General features: G+C 40.9%; 1 protein-coding gene across 1 annotated transcript in view; it reads left to right on the plus strand.

The window, feature by feature from the left end:
- The first annotated feature begins 211 nt into the window (after positions 1-211).
- LOC138789285 (5-hydroxytryptamine receptor 3A-like) overlaps positions 212-13274 on the plus strand; it is a 28277-nt gene continuing 15214 nt past the window's right edge. Inside the window, exons 1-5 of the mRNA XM_069967889.1 lie at positions 212-251; positions 5974-6122; positions 7296-7340; positions 7980-8089; positions 11519-11694. Coding sequence (XP_069823990.1) covers positions 212-251; positions 5974-6122; positions 7296-7340; positions 7980-8089; positions 11519-11694 — 520 coding nt within the window. The remainder of the gene's footprint in view (positions 252-5973; positions 6123-7295; positions 7341-7979; positions 8090-11518; positions 11695-13274) is intronic.

Consider the following 13274-nt stretch of genomic DNA (forward strand, 5'->3'; position numbering starts at 1 on the left):
ATACAAGAAAATCAGTGCCTTCTCGGCCGAACAGCACGAGCAGAGGGACGCATAATGCTCTGCAGAGATACTATCCTGACACTATGGCAGCGCTTTCCACATACAGTTACATCAAATTGTCAGCCGTCTCCTTCATGTTAACAAATCCGCCGTATATAACCGTATGCCACTGGATTCTAAACTGAGCGACAGGAAATTGTAGTGTATAGAAATGCCTGTCAACCACAAGTGTCCCTCCCAAAAGGTGGGAGGTATGGAGGAAGGGCTGACTGCAAAGCATTATGGGGAAGCTTGGTGTCAGGGCCGTTTCTAGCTAATTTGAACTACAGGGCGAACCTTGGGGGGGGGGGGTTACTAGGAAGAAGCAGTGTGGGTATTATGGCATGTAGAAGTGTTATTCAACCCTTTTCGGCTGGGGTAAAAAAAAAGTCATTCAGTGACTCACAGGTGACGTTGTGTTCTGAGGCGTCACTTTCCTTTTCCTCTCCTTCTGGCCCAGACCACCATGATGATTTCTTGCAGCTACAATTCGTCTCTTCTGAACCTGCCAGACAAACATCTTAGGCTCCGCACTTTTACAACTTCCACTTTTTTGTGTCATGTGCATTAAAGTCAGTAGGTATGTGGGTTGCCCCTATTACTATATGGGGGCACTGCTGTGCCCCCATATAGTAATACTGCCTCCAGCTGTACCACTGTGCTACCCACATAGTAATGATCCCCCCTGTGCTCTGGCCCATATAAAAAAAAAACATGCCCCATTGTAATAAACCCCCCTATGCTGTCCCCATAGTAAAAATTCCAACCCCCCATGCTCTGCCCCATAGTAATAATCACCCCCTGTGCTGCCCCCATGATAACAATCCCCCACAGTGCTCTGCCCCCCCATTGGCTAACACACACACACACACAAAAAAAAACATTATACTTACTTTAAAACATCCAGAGAGTCCCTCTCTCCTCTTCCAGCCTGTGAGGAGCAGGCCGCCGCCGTACACATCTCCTCCCTCCAGCAGGCACAGTGATATGATGCCACTGCGCCTGCTAGAGGGAGAAGATGTGTGAGGGGGTGGCAGCGGCGACCTGACAGGTGATCGGCGCTCAGTTGGAGTGCGGTCCGGGGGAGCTGCGGGCGTTCGGCTGGTTGGGCGGCCGGTCGTCAGGACAGGTGAGGAGGCTGCCAGGCGCGCGGTCCAGGGGGGTGGGGCTGCGGGCGTTCGGCCAGTCGGGAGGCCGGTCTGGGCAGGTGATGGGGCGGGCGACTGGGGGGCCGCGGGGCGCACGCTGCAAAGTGAGGTCCGGGGGATGCCACCAGCGCCCCCAGGCTGTTGGTGCCCCGTGCGGTCACCTGGCCCGCCCGCCTATAGAAACGGCCATGCTTGGTGTCATGTGTTTTCAGTTGTCATCATCATTATAGAAAAGCTTGGTGTCATGTGTTTTCAGTCATCATCATCATCATCATTATTATCCTCATCATAAGCTTTACAGCAATGCAGCAGCTTAATCAACCTGAGCCAGAGATTGCCCATAGCAACCAATAACAGCTCACCTTTCATATCTTAACAACTCTTATAAAATTAAAGCGAAGCAATGATTGGTGGCTGTGGGCTGTCAGACTGACAGTTAGACTGCCTAAGTTGCCCATGGCAACCAGTCACAATTCAACTTTTATTTTACCAGAGTAATATGAGAAACGAAAGCTGAGCTGTGATTGGTTGCTATGGGCCACATCAAACCATATTATCAAGCTGTTTGCTTGGTCACAAGTGTGTTTAGTGACCTCTGCAGTAAAGCGCCTCGCCAGTCATTAATGGGTTAATGCTTCATGTCTGTTTACCTGCAGTAACCATGGCAACCGTGCACTGTCATGACAAGTGCTTATGTCATAAAGAAGGTTCTATAAAGCAATGCACTGCACCCTGATCAGTGCCATCTTGGATGCGCCAGAGGACCTTGAGCTTGACTACTTTACTGCCCCCTAGCCTTGATTTAATTTGGAGGTTCTAGCAGGGGAAAAGGGGTGGTCTGCTTTAGACTACCCCTTCTTCGAGTCTCCGCCTTCCTGAGAATTGGACCTGGAACTGTGAGGGAGAAGAGATACATCCGCCTAGCCATCAATAAGGTGACAGATGCTGTAGCCAGATCTCTCTCATATCCAGTTTATGAAATTTATAGTGTGGTGTTACCCTCTAAGCCCAGGGGAGGGGCAGCTCTCCAGCCATGGCTCCCTCGAGGTTTCCCCCACAGGGGTTTTTTCCTTGCCTGAGTGTTGGAGGGTGACTCTTCGTGAGTCGGGGGTCTGCCATTTTCAGTGTCATGTAATTATAAATAAAATTGGGACCCTTTGACACCTGATTACAATGTGTTGCGTCTTTATTTTTCGTTCTTTGGTTTAAATCATTATGCTTGGGAGTTGGGGATCCATCACATATTGCAGAGCCATAAAGCTGGACATCTGCCTGCTATACAGATCTATCACCTGCACAATGAGCGCAAGTAGGACACTCAAATCTTGAAGAAAAAACATGCATCGCAAGGTTTATACCTACATCTGCAGGGTTTGTCAAAAGGTTTTGACAAACTTGGTCACACCAATCATAGTATGCATTGGTTTTGGGGTTTTTTTGTTTTGTTTTTTTGTGAAATCGTAGCAGAACTTTGTCTTTTAAGATATGATCAAGAAAAGGGTAGAGCGTGACAAAACAAATAAACAGATGTTTAGAACAACACAAGTAATAGAGGTTATAAACTTAAACAAGGGGCTGTGGCCAGTGATGACAGTTGTGTAAGAAAGAGTTTAACATGACTATAAGGAAAATAGTGTCCTTGTAATTATTTTGTCCAACTCCTGTATTATTGAGAATAAATAAAATGTGAGAACATATAATAAATGGTATTTACTAAAGAAGAAAATGGTTTTGACTTGATTGTCACTGTCACAAGAGTTATTCCTTTCAAACAGGTTTCTCCACTTTAGAGGCTGAAATAGGCGAGTCAGTTTTTATCCCTCCTACTACAAAGAGAAGAAAATATCTTGAACACAATCAATGACCTGAGGAGCAACAGTCTAAGTCATAAGGATGTCTCTTAACAGAATTGTACTGCTCCTTATAGTTATTCTGCTGGGTAAGTCTTTTATACAAAAGATATTTTATATTGGCTAGGCAAACCTAGAGAAAAATAAATGGCTGCACCTCACACCTATGGCTGATACCAATGTCTCTCGGCTACATTTAGAAACCAACGACAGAATGTTGGTATATAATTTGATCAAACCATATTGCCTTGTGTACCGTGTGCAGGTCTCCTGGCCCACATGAGTCCTTAAACTGTTTTTAGTATAGGGAATCATGTGTGTCAGATGACCTGCACGTGGTACATGAGGCAATATGGCTTGATCAAATTATATACCAACATTCTAGCATTGGTTTTTATATGTAGCAAAGAGACATTAGTGTCAGCCATAGGTGTGAGGTGCAGCCGCTTCTTTTTTTCTATTTTTGCATTTTATATTGGCTAACATTTAATAATATTGTTGGTGTATCTCCATCCTTGGGTATAAAACTAACATTTTTAAGTTCACCTCTGCCAGTGCTACCAGTTGTCCTACAAGATCATCAGTACTCTACAGGCTGCTGTTTGTAACAAATACAAAGGGGAGATTTATCATCTCCCTTTGTCTGTGGAACCCAGCAAATTTGTTAAAAATTTTTTGTGTAATTGTGCCGATTAGCATTCCTCACGTCTGTTCTCAGGGAAGCATGATTGATATGTCTTGTTGCACTAGTCTTTGGTCCTCACAGCACATTTATTAATAGCAACTTGTTCAAATGTCGCATGTGCTGGTGCAAAGCCAGTTCAGTCCAGACCACACTTAAATGGCTATGTCTGTTAGCTTAGTGGAACAGTGGACTATTTATGAAGCGATTTGCGCAATTTTGACCAATTTGGTGCAAAATATGCACACACATAAAGTGAATGGCTTTGTTTGCTTGGAGTCGGCTTTTATGCTGGCTGCCTTCGATCTCAGTGCCGCTCCCTGCTGTTCCACTCTGGGTGCCTGGAAAAGCTGGATCCAGTCCTGGGAAACTTCTCCAATTTTCCCAGGACTGGATCTAGCTTCTTCAGGCACCCGTGGAGGAATGGCAAGTAGTGGCACAGAGATCAAAGGAAGCCGGCATATAAGCTGACTGTTAGCAGCACCCATATCCATCTGTCGCTATGTTCACACAATGTAAAAAACAGAGAAAAAGCGGCCCCTTTTGCAATGCAGTCAATGGAGAGATGGACATCCAATGCACACAATATATTGAATAACAGACATTTTTACTGCGGACATCAAAAAAATTAACATTTTATTAGTTGTTCACACATAGGTTTTCTTTTGTCACCGTTCTTTCTCCGTTTTTACTATTAAATTCAATGGACTTTTCAATTAAGCCACACCCAAAGTCCAATTAGTAACCTCAAACTAGAATAATGTACCAACAGCCATCATTGCACTAAGGGGAGGTCAGGCTGCTTAATGACGTTCGTTATTTTAGACTCAAAAGGCCGGACATCATTTTAAATGGAGCTGAAAAAAATGTTGTGTGAACATAGCCTTTTAGTGTCGAATGGTGGCGGCTGGAACTGAGACTGCAGCTCTCTTAATCCCATTCTATTACTGATTGTGCTGCAATATTATCAGATACAATTACTATAAGGCTAGGTTCTTACCCACTAAAATAAAAGCTAAATATAACTGTATGTTGCTTAAAAAATGGCTGTTTTTTGCAAAAGCATGTTATAATGAGCATGTTTAATTATTTGGATGGTAGTAATCAATTATTTTATTATATACTATCTGTGTGCTGCCATTAAATTTCTTATTGACCTTAATGGAACACATTATTATGTAAGTATTTTATCTTAAAATGATTGCTATATTTTAACTTTTTTTATGCCGTATGAACATAGCCTTAAAGTACTGAAACTGTGCCTGGAAATCAAGGAAAGGAACAGGCAATTCACATACCTGTAGTGACATTTAATAATAAAATAGTAATATAAATTGCCAAAAAGAGGTAATCACAGTCAGTTCCCTATATGGTTATCTGGCAGAGACCTAACAATACATCATGGGCTACTGACCAGAACACAGAGGTAAAGTATAATTCATGCCCAGGAGAACAATAATACAATGTAAAAGAGGAGAAGGAAAAGAGAGGCAACTTACAGTAAGTCTAAATCAAAAGAGAATATAGATACTGATGGCAAGACAAAGATCTGTTGAAGGAGTAGTACATAACATAGAGGCAAAACTAGAGCACCCAACCCAATGTACTTTTCACTGCAGCTTGGCCTGGAACCCTGCATATTTATGTATTTTATTACTCTGTTCTCATATGTATCACTCACATTCCTCTGTTTTGAGAAAAGTTTTTATTGATAATAGTTAATAAAATATAAATCTTTATCCCTGTAAATATGCTTTCTTTTGTTTCCTTTGTATTAATGTTATTCATGTGTGGGGCTCATATATATCATTTAGGGGATTCAGTTTTTTTGATTAATCATACTCTCAGTGTCTAAGTCACAGAAAACCACTTTAGGTTATGTTTACACAACGTAGGCAAAATAACAGCTGTTGTTTGATAATGATGGCTGTAAATAATGATTGTAAAATAACGTCCGTTATTTGGCATAAATAGATGTTGTGTGAACATAGTCTTTTTATGATTTCTTAATTGTTGGAACATTGACAAATTAAGCACTTGTTGCCTCTCGTGTTACTCCCAGTCATCCTAGTCTGTATGCTCTTGAGAGCAGGTCTCTAATTCTGTATTTTTATTTAGTCATTGTATAATTTAATATATAACCTGTAATGTATTTATATATTTAAATAAGCGCTGTGGAATCTGTTGGTGCTATACATATAAATATGATTATTATTATTATATTGTTGATATTAGGAATTTAATTCTTTTCCAGGTACATGTCACTGTGAAAACACATGCAGCTACAATGATGTACTACAGATTATGAAAAATCTCCCAGATGCTAATGTGCGACCAGTAAAGAACTGGAGGACTCCTACAACTGTCCTTATAGATCTGAGACTGTATACAATCATAAGCTTGGTGAGAATGGTTTTCTTATTGTATAGTTTGGTGAGGACATGCAAACCAGTTACTGCATAGACCATTTTGGTGATCTAACATATAGCTGATAAGTGTCCCATCATTCATTAGCACAATATAAGAGAACTCATTGACTTGAAAACAAAACTTGAATAAGTAAGTGAACCATTGATTCTATGAAACTATATAACCCCATAACAATAGTAACAGTAAACATATCTTGTAGTTTCAAATAAGAATTGCAGAATGTTGAAAAGATATGGCACATGGACATGAACATATTGGGAGAACAGTGGTCTCCTAGGTATTTTACCTCTCCAAAATACTCTGTTGGGAGTGTGTACTAGTCCCGTTTCAGAACTTCTATAGAATATAATAAGGAGTCAGGTGCATTAAAACCTTGGTGAACAAGCGCTACAATATTAATGGCCTATACTTATAATAGACACTCAATATAAATCAGATCAGTGGGGTCTGACTCTTGGCCTGGAATAGCAACTCACTACAGATTATTCTTACTGCAGTATCTGGCAAAAGTTTGGCACTAGGCTTGGTAAAAAATGGAGGGACACAAGTTGTACCCCATTTAGTCAGCAGATCAGCAGAAGGTGTTGGGCCCTTTGATAGAGTCCTCAAAAAACTCTTTAAAGGGGTACTCTAGCGTGGGGGCTATTTTTTGATCTGGCCAGGGAGGAGGTGGCTGAGAGAAAAGATGTCCACTCACCTCCCCGGTTCCAGCGGCGGGTCCCGTATTGCGGCGCTCTGGTCCCCGGTCACTTCCTGGTGTCTGACGCCCGCCTGAGACGTGACGTCTCAAGCCCGCTCAGCCTGTCAGTAATAGAGGTGGGATCCGTTTCAAGTCCGCTCAGATCCCACCTCTGTTACTGACAGGCTGAGCGGGCTTGAGACGTCACGTCTCGGGCCCTCGTCAGACACCAGGAAGCGGCCGGGGACCGGAGCTCCGCGATACGGGACCTGCCGCTGGAATCGGGGAGGTGAGTGGACGTCTTTTCTCTCAGCCACCTCCTCCCCGGCCAGATCAAAAAATAGCCCCCACGCTGGAGTACCCCTTTAAACCTAAAATGAGCCCTCACAGCTGACATGTACAGGACTGAGGATCATGCAGTCATCTTCTGTCACACATGAATCTATCTTTATTTTTTTGTATTTTAGGATACCGCCTTAGAGACTCTAACTTCGTATTTCTGGTTTAGCATGGTAAGAGATGACATTCATAGGGACCAAAGCTATGGTATACATATATGATCTATCTTATTCTGTATGAGGAATTCAGTTTTACTGAATTAAAAGTCCTCTGTACATTAAAGCATTTGCCTTTTTGCCTTATTATTAACTCAAGCCATCTATCACATAGTTGCCCATTCATCTGAAATGATCATTTGTCTGAGTTTCTTCACTACATCACCAATATAGTAGTCTGAGATAATCACTGTAGAGATATGTAATTGGGCATCTGGTTGGTTGGAAAAGTGTAGTGCTAATCCAATGACCTCCAAATGGCTTAGATAGTCAGTAGTTAAATAAGGCAACATCTTTGAGGCTATGTTCACACATAGCATTTTATTAGCCGATATTTTGCAGTAAATAGCGATATTTTACTGCAGCTATGCAATTCACCGAAAAATGGCGCTAATTAACGCTAATTAAACGCTATGTGTGTTCATGTAGTCTAGCTTTTTTTTAATTATTATTACAATAACATAGTCATTCTCTAATGGTCCATGGTTGGGTCTTCGTGGTTTTATGGTATTGTAACTGGTAATGGCAGGAGTCCATGGTACCTGGTGACCTCTATAATAGCCATACTATAGTTACCATAGCGTGGTTATATTGCAGGCATGGAAGAATGAGTTCTTATACTGGAACCCAGAGGACTTTTGTGGCATTGAAAAAATATTTATTCCCAACAATAATATTTGGCTGCCTGACCTTTACATCTATGAAGCGTAAGTGTAATTTAAGAAACATGTCATTTGTTAAAGGGAATGTGTCCTCAGAAAATGATCTATTTTTTTAAATCAAGTGTTTATGTTGCACATATTTTTTAATAATTTTGGCTGTTTGATGTATTTTGTAATTTTCAATTTTACTATCTATTTTATAAAATAGTTGAAATAATTAAAATGTTGCAGGTTTCATTCCATATGTGGCACTTGACTCTACTTTAAGACAATAGTCTTCTAGTAAAATCACCTTTTCAAAGGTCACATTAAAGGGGTATTGCGGTGCTAAGAAAGTATTCACAAAATAACACACATTCCAAAGTTATACAACTTTGTAATGTATGTTATGTATTTGAATGGCCCCCTTCCCCGTGTTCCCTGACCTCCGCCCGTGGACCCGGAAGTGTAGTGCATTATACATACCTGATTCATGTCGACCCCCATCCGCATTTCTTCTGACAGTGATGTCTTCGGGAGGCCGACCGACCCGCTCCTGCCGTCCCTCATGCCGGACCCCCTCCACGCGTCATAACTGTGCTCAGCCGCGATTGGCTGAGCACAGTTATGCTCAGCCAATCGCGGCTGAGCAGCTGATGACGCGGCACACGTCATTAGCTGCTTAGCCGTGATTGGCTGAGCACAGTTATACTCAGCCAATTGCGGCTGAGCACAGTTATGATGTGGCAGAGGGGGGCCGGCATGAGGGACGGCAGGAGCAGGTCGGCCGGCCTCCCGAAGATTACCTCATTGTCAGAAGACGGCGGATGGGGGTCGACGCGAATCAGGTATGTATAATGCACTACACTTCCGTGTCCACAGGCGGGGAACACGGGGAAGGGGGCCATTCACATACATAACATACATTACAAAGTTGTATAACTTTGTAATGTGTGTTATTTTGTGAATAATTTCTTAGCGCCGCACTACCCCTTTAATGCTCAGTAATGTCTCATATTCATCTCAAAGGGATAGGTCCTGTCTTTTGTCAATTATGTCCATTCTGGCTTTCTGTAAAGCATGTCACTAAATGTTGTTAAAAACAGCATGTAGGCAGCCCCTATAATCATGTATAGAAAAATTTACACCAGAAAATAGAAATGGAATTTAAAAAAAAACATGTTTAAGTAACTTTGTTTTGTTATGTGATGGTATACCATGTGAGAGCCATAACTTTTTATACTTTTCCACTGAGAAAATTGTGTAGGGGCATATTTTTTGTAGAACAAGTTATATTTTTAGCTGGCACCTTTTATTCTGCCATTTACTGTAAAACAACTGCACAGTTATGTGCAGCAAACATTGTTTCATGGGTTCGCAGCTTAGTACACCATATGGTTTAAATAACCTTATACAGTGGTGCCTTGGATTACGAGAATAATTTATTCCGGGACTGTGCTTGTAATCCAAATCACTGAAATGCAGACAATTGGTCCCACACCTCAAAAACTATCATTTTTTATTCTGAATAACATGTAAAGACAAACATTCAGAAACAGCTGAATATGTCAAATTATAAGTTACTGTACAGCATAGCAATCAGCATATGAAGTATAATGTATAGTAAGTGCATAAACCTGGAAAAACAGCAGCAGTTTGTAGATACAGGATGAAACTGCAGATCCCCATAATGCAGTAGCGTAGTACAATAGGCTAGAATAGAGAAGCAGGGTTGCATTTAGAAGTCTGTGTGGTCACATGACAGCAATGGGGAAGGGGCATGTGTTCATCATGGACCAATCAGGAAGGGAGAGTCACAGAGCTGTGCAGGAGGAGAGTGACAGAATTTTTCTATACAGCAGTGTGTATAGCTGAGTGTAAGTGTAGGCACATTATAGCAGCAGTATTTATAGCTGAGTGTGAATGCAGGCCCAATATAGCAGCAGTGTGTATAGCTGAGTGGAAGTGCAGGCACATTATAGCAGTAATGGAGAGGATGGGAAACACAAGGGCTGACAGAGACTGCAGGGAGCATGGAGGAATGAGCAGGGCAGATTTGGGCACATAAATGCAGCGCTCTCTGTCCGGGGAGAGAGGGGTTACAGTAATGAAGAGATTACCTCCACAGTCCTGTCCCCTGATGTAAGCCCCAGCCTGAAGTGGATCTGCTATGATTTGGAAGGTGAAGGAGACTTCCTGGTTCAGTGTACAGTGCTGTAGATCACGCTATGCAGACTTTCCCACTCACCCTCCCACTCTGCACATGTGCTGGACCGTTACGGCACATGTGCAGTGTTCAGACAAGTGGTGATTACGAGAAATCCTACCTGGGGAGTTTCTAATGATAAGGAGGGTGGGGAGGACAGATGGAGAGATGTCCCTCATGGTAACCTCTCTAGTAACACGTATAAAATCTAACTTTTATTAGATATGCATTAAGGGTATAAACCCACACACCGTATATGCAGCGTATTTACTGCTGCGATACGCAGCAAACTCGCAGCAAAATCGCAGCAAAATCGCAGCAGATTAGATCTAAATAACTGAACACAGCATCAAATCTGTACCAACAAATCTGCTGCATATTTGTTGCATATCTGCTGCATATACGGTGTGTGGGTTTATACCCTAAAAGTAAAAAATGTATTAAAACAAGTGTTCTACACATATGAAATCGGCACTTCACAACAGATCTAGGGTGTTGACCCTCTGATAGACTGGTATAATTAGGGATAGATTAGCCCAGATGTACAAAGATGAAACCAGACTTCAGAAAAAAAAATTGCGATAAACAAGTATCTCTGTCTCAATCCAAGTCTCTACGCGTTTCACCCAGATATGTCCCTGGGATCATCAGGATACCTTCTATTTATTTAAACACAACAATTCTATATAATCTCTAAACAGTAACCACTGTGTTTTGTGAAGGTCTTCTGATGATCCCAGGGACATATCTGGGTGAAACGCGTAGAGACTTGGATTGAGACAGAGATACTTGTTTAATCGCAATTTTTTTTTCTGAAGTCTGGTTTCATCTTTATACATTTGGGCTAATCTATCCCTAAGTATACCAGTCTATCAGAGGGTCAACACCCTAGATATGATCTATTTCATATGTGTAGAACACTTGTTTTAATACATTTTTTACTTTTAATGCATATCTAATAAAAGTTAGATTTTATACGTGATTCTGGGAAATTAAATATAATTTACACGTATTTGGACCGTGGTTATTGCACGCCCATACGAGGTGGTGCATCTGTGATTTCTAACCTCTCTAGTACTCTTGTACTATTTGTGTGCTATAGTTAGATTACATTCTCATGTATTGGTACATGTAACGTAGGTCAAACCCAACCACTATTAACAATATTTTGGTACAGATATGGTGTGAACTGCAGCCACAATTTTAGAAAATGTTCTCAAACATGCTAGCTTCATGGTACACTGGTCAATTGCGTAACATTTTAATGCATTGTATAATTTCTTTTCCAGGACGGAATCTGACAACAATGATACAGCCATCAGCCAATATTTAAGTATTTCCTATGATGGCACAATAACATATTCAAAGCCACTAAGAACCGTCAGTTTCTGCAATCTAGACCTCAATAATTTTCCTTTTGATGTACAGACCTGTACAGTGTCCTTTGGTCCTTATGTTCATACAGGTATCTTTTTACATTAATCGGTAGTTTTCTGGAATAAATTCACAAATAACACACTTACCCACTACAGGATTTTAACACAAAATGCCATCTATTCATGATGATGGCTGCAAATAATCTTTATGATCATTATTGATTATTACCTTTATATTGGTCATTATTAGAAACTGTCATTATTATATCATTCAAATGTCAAACAATCAGACTGGAGCATGCTCAAGTTGTGATCAGTCATTATCAATTGATGGCTGTCATTTTGCTCTAAAATCACATTGTGGGAACATAGCCTTAAATAGCCCCTGCACCATTTTTTTTCAGATACATATGAGTCTGTGGGTAAAAGTAGGAAAGTGCTCAAAGTTGTGCCAAGCATGTCTCATGATTTCTAACAATTTAGTGTGAACTTGTGTTTTCCAACACTATGGGGGAGATTTATCAAACATGGTGTAAAGTGAAACTGGCCCAGTTGCCCCTAGCAACCAATCAGCTTCCACCTTTCATTTTCCAAAGAGTCTGTGAGGAATGAAAGGTGGAATCTGATTGGTTGCTAGAGGCAACTGGGCCAGTTTCAATTTACACCATGTTTGATAAATCTCCCTCTATGTTTCAAAATGTGATTTATTGTTTTTCCAAAATCTGGTTCACATTGCCCTGAGGGATAGACAGGTGCACCATCCTCAAATAATACGTCTACTAAAATGACTTTCTACGGAAACAGTGTACAATGTCTTTCCAGATCTTTCTTGTGACTCTCAAGAAGATAAAATCAAATATCAAATTCTTTCTATTGCACATTAGTAGCATAGCTAACAAGCCTACAATCTGCTAGCTTCCTGCTTATAGATAGACATCAAGTCACGCAAGCCCAGAGACATTTTCCACCTAATGATTATAATCAACAATGTTGGGTGGGCACCACCTAAATACCCTTACAGGGGCCACAGGTACAGCTAAACACACAAAAAACAATATAGAAGAAACAAGGTGCGTGTCATAGGGAGCTGCACACCCAATAACTTTCTTTTTAATGTACCAGCAGAGTGAAAATGTAAATAAATCACATTACAAATACATATACTGTATATTAAATACCATACAATTAAAACTTAAAAACACTTAAAACTTGCAACAGCAGTAACATATAGTAATCCCCTGTGTTAGGAGTCTAACCCACTCACTGGGTAAGCATATTTTATCTTTTTACAAAAAGGCTAAAAATAGTCATAGGGGGAGATTTATCAAACATGGTGTAAAGTGAAACTGGCTCAGTTGCCCCTAGCAACGAATCAGATTCCACCTTTCATTTTCCAAAGAGTCTGTGAGGAATGAAAAGTGGAATCTGATTGGTTGCTAGGGGCAACTGAGCCAGTTTCACTTTACACCATGTTTGATAAATCTCCCCCATTGTGTCCATAAACATGTATAACTGGCAAAAAAAAAACTGTCTGAGAAAGTATGAATAGTGACCCCAGTATTTCTAGCCACACTGGGGTCAAAACACCATAAAATCAAACACACAACAAAACTGTTAAGTGGTCTTCCACACATCTTAAACTCCCTTCTGTTTGCTGGGTAGTGTGATA

This window comes from Dendropsophus ebraccatus, chromosome 4 (genome assembly GCF_027789765.1).
Source record: "Dendropsophus ebraccatus isolate aDenEbr1 chromosome 4, aDenEbr1.pat, whole genome shotgun sequence".
Taxonomy (NCBI): Eukaryota; Metazoa; Chordata; class Amphibia; order Anura; family Hylidae; genus Dendropsophus; species Dendropsophus ebraccatus.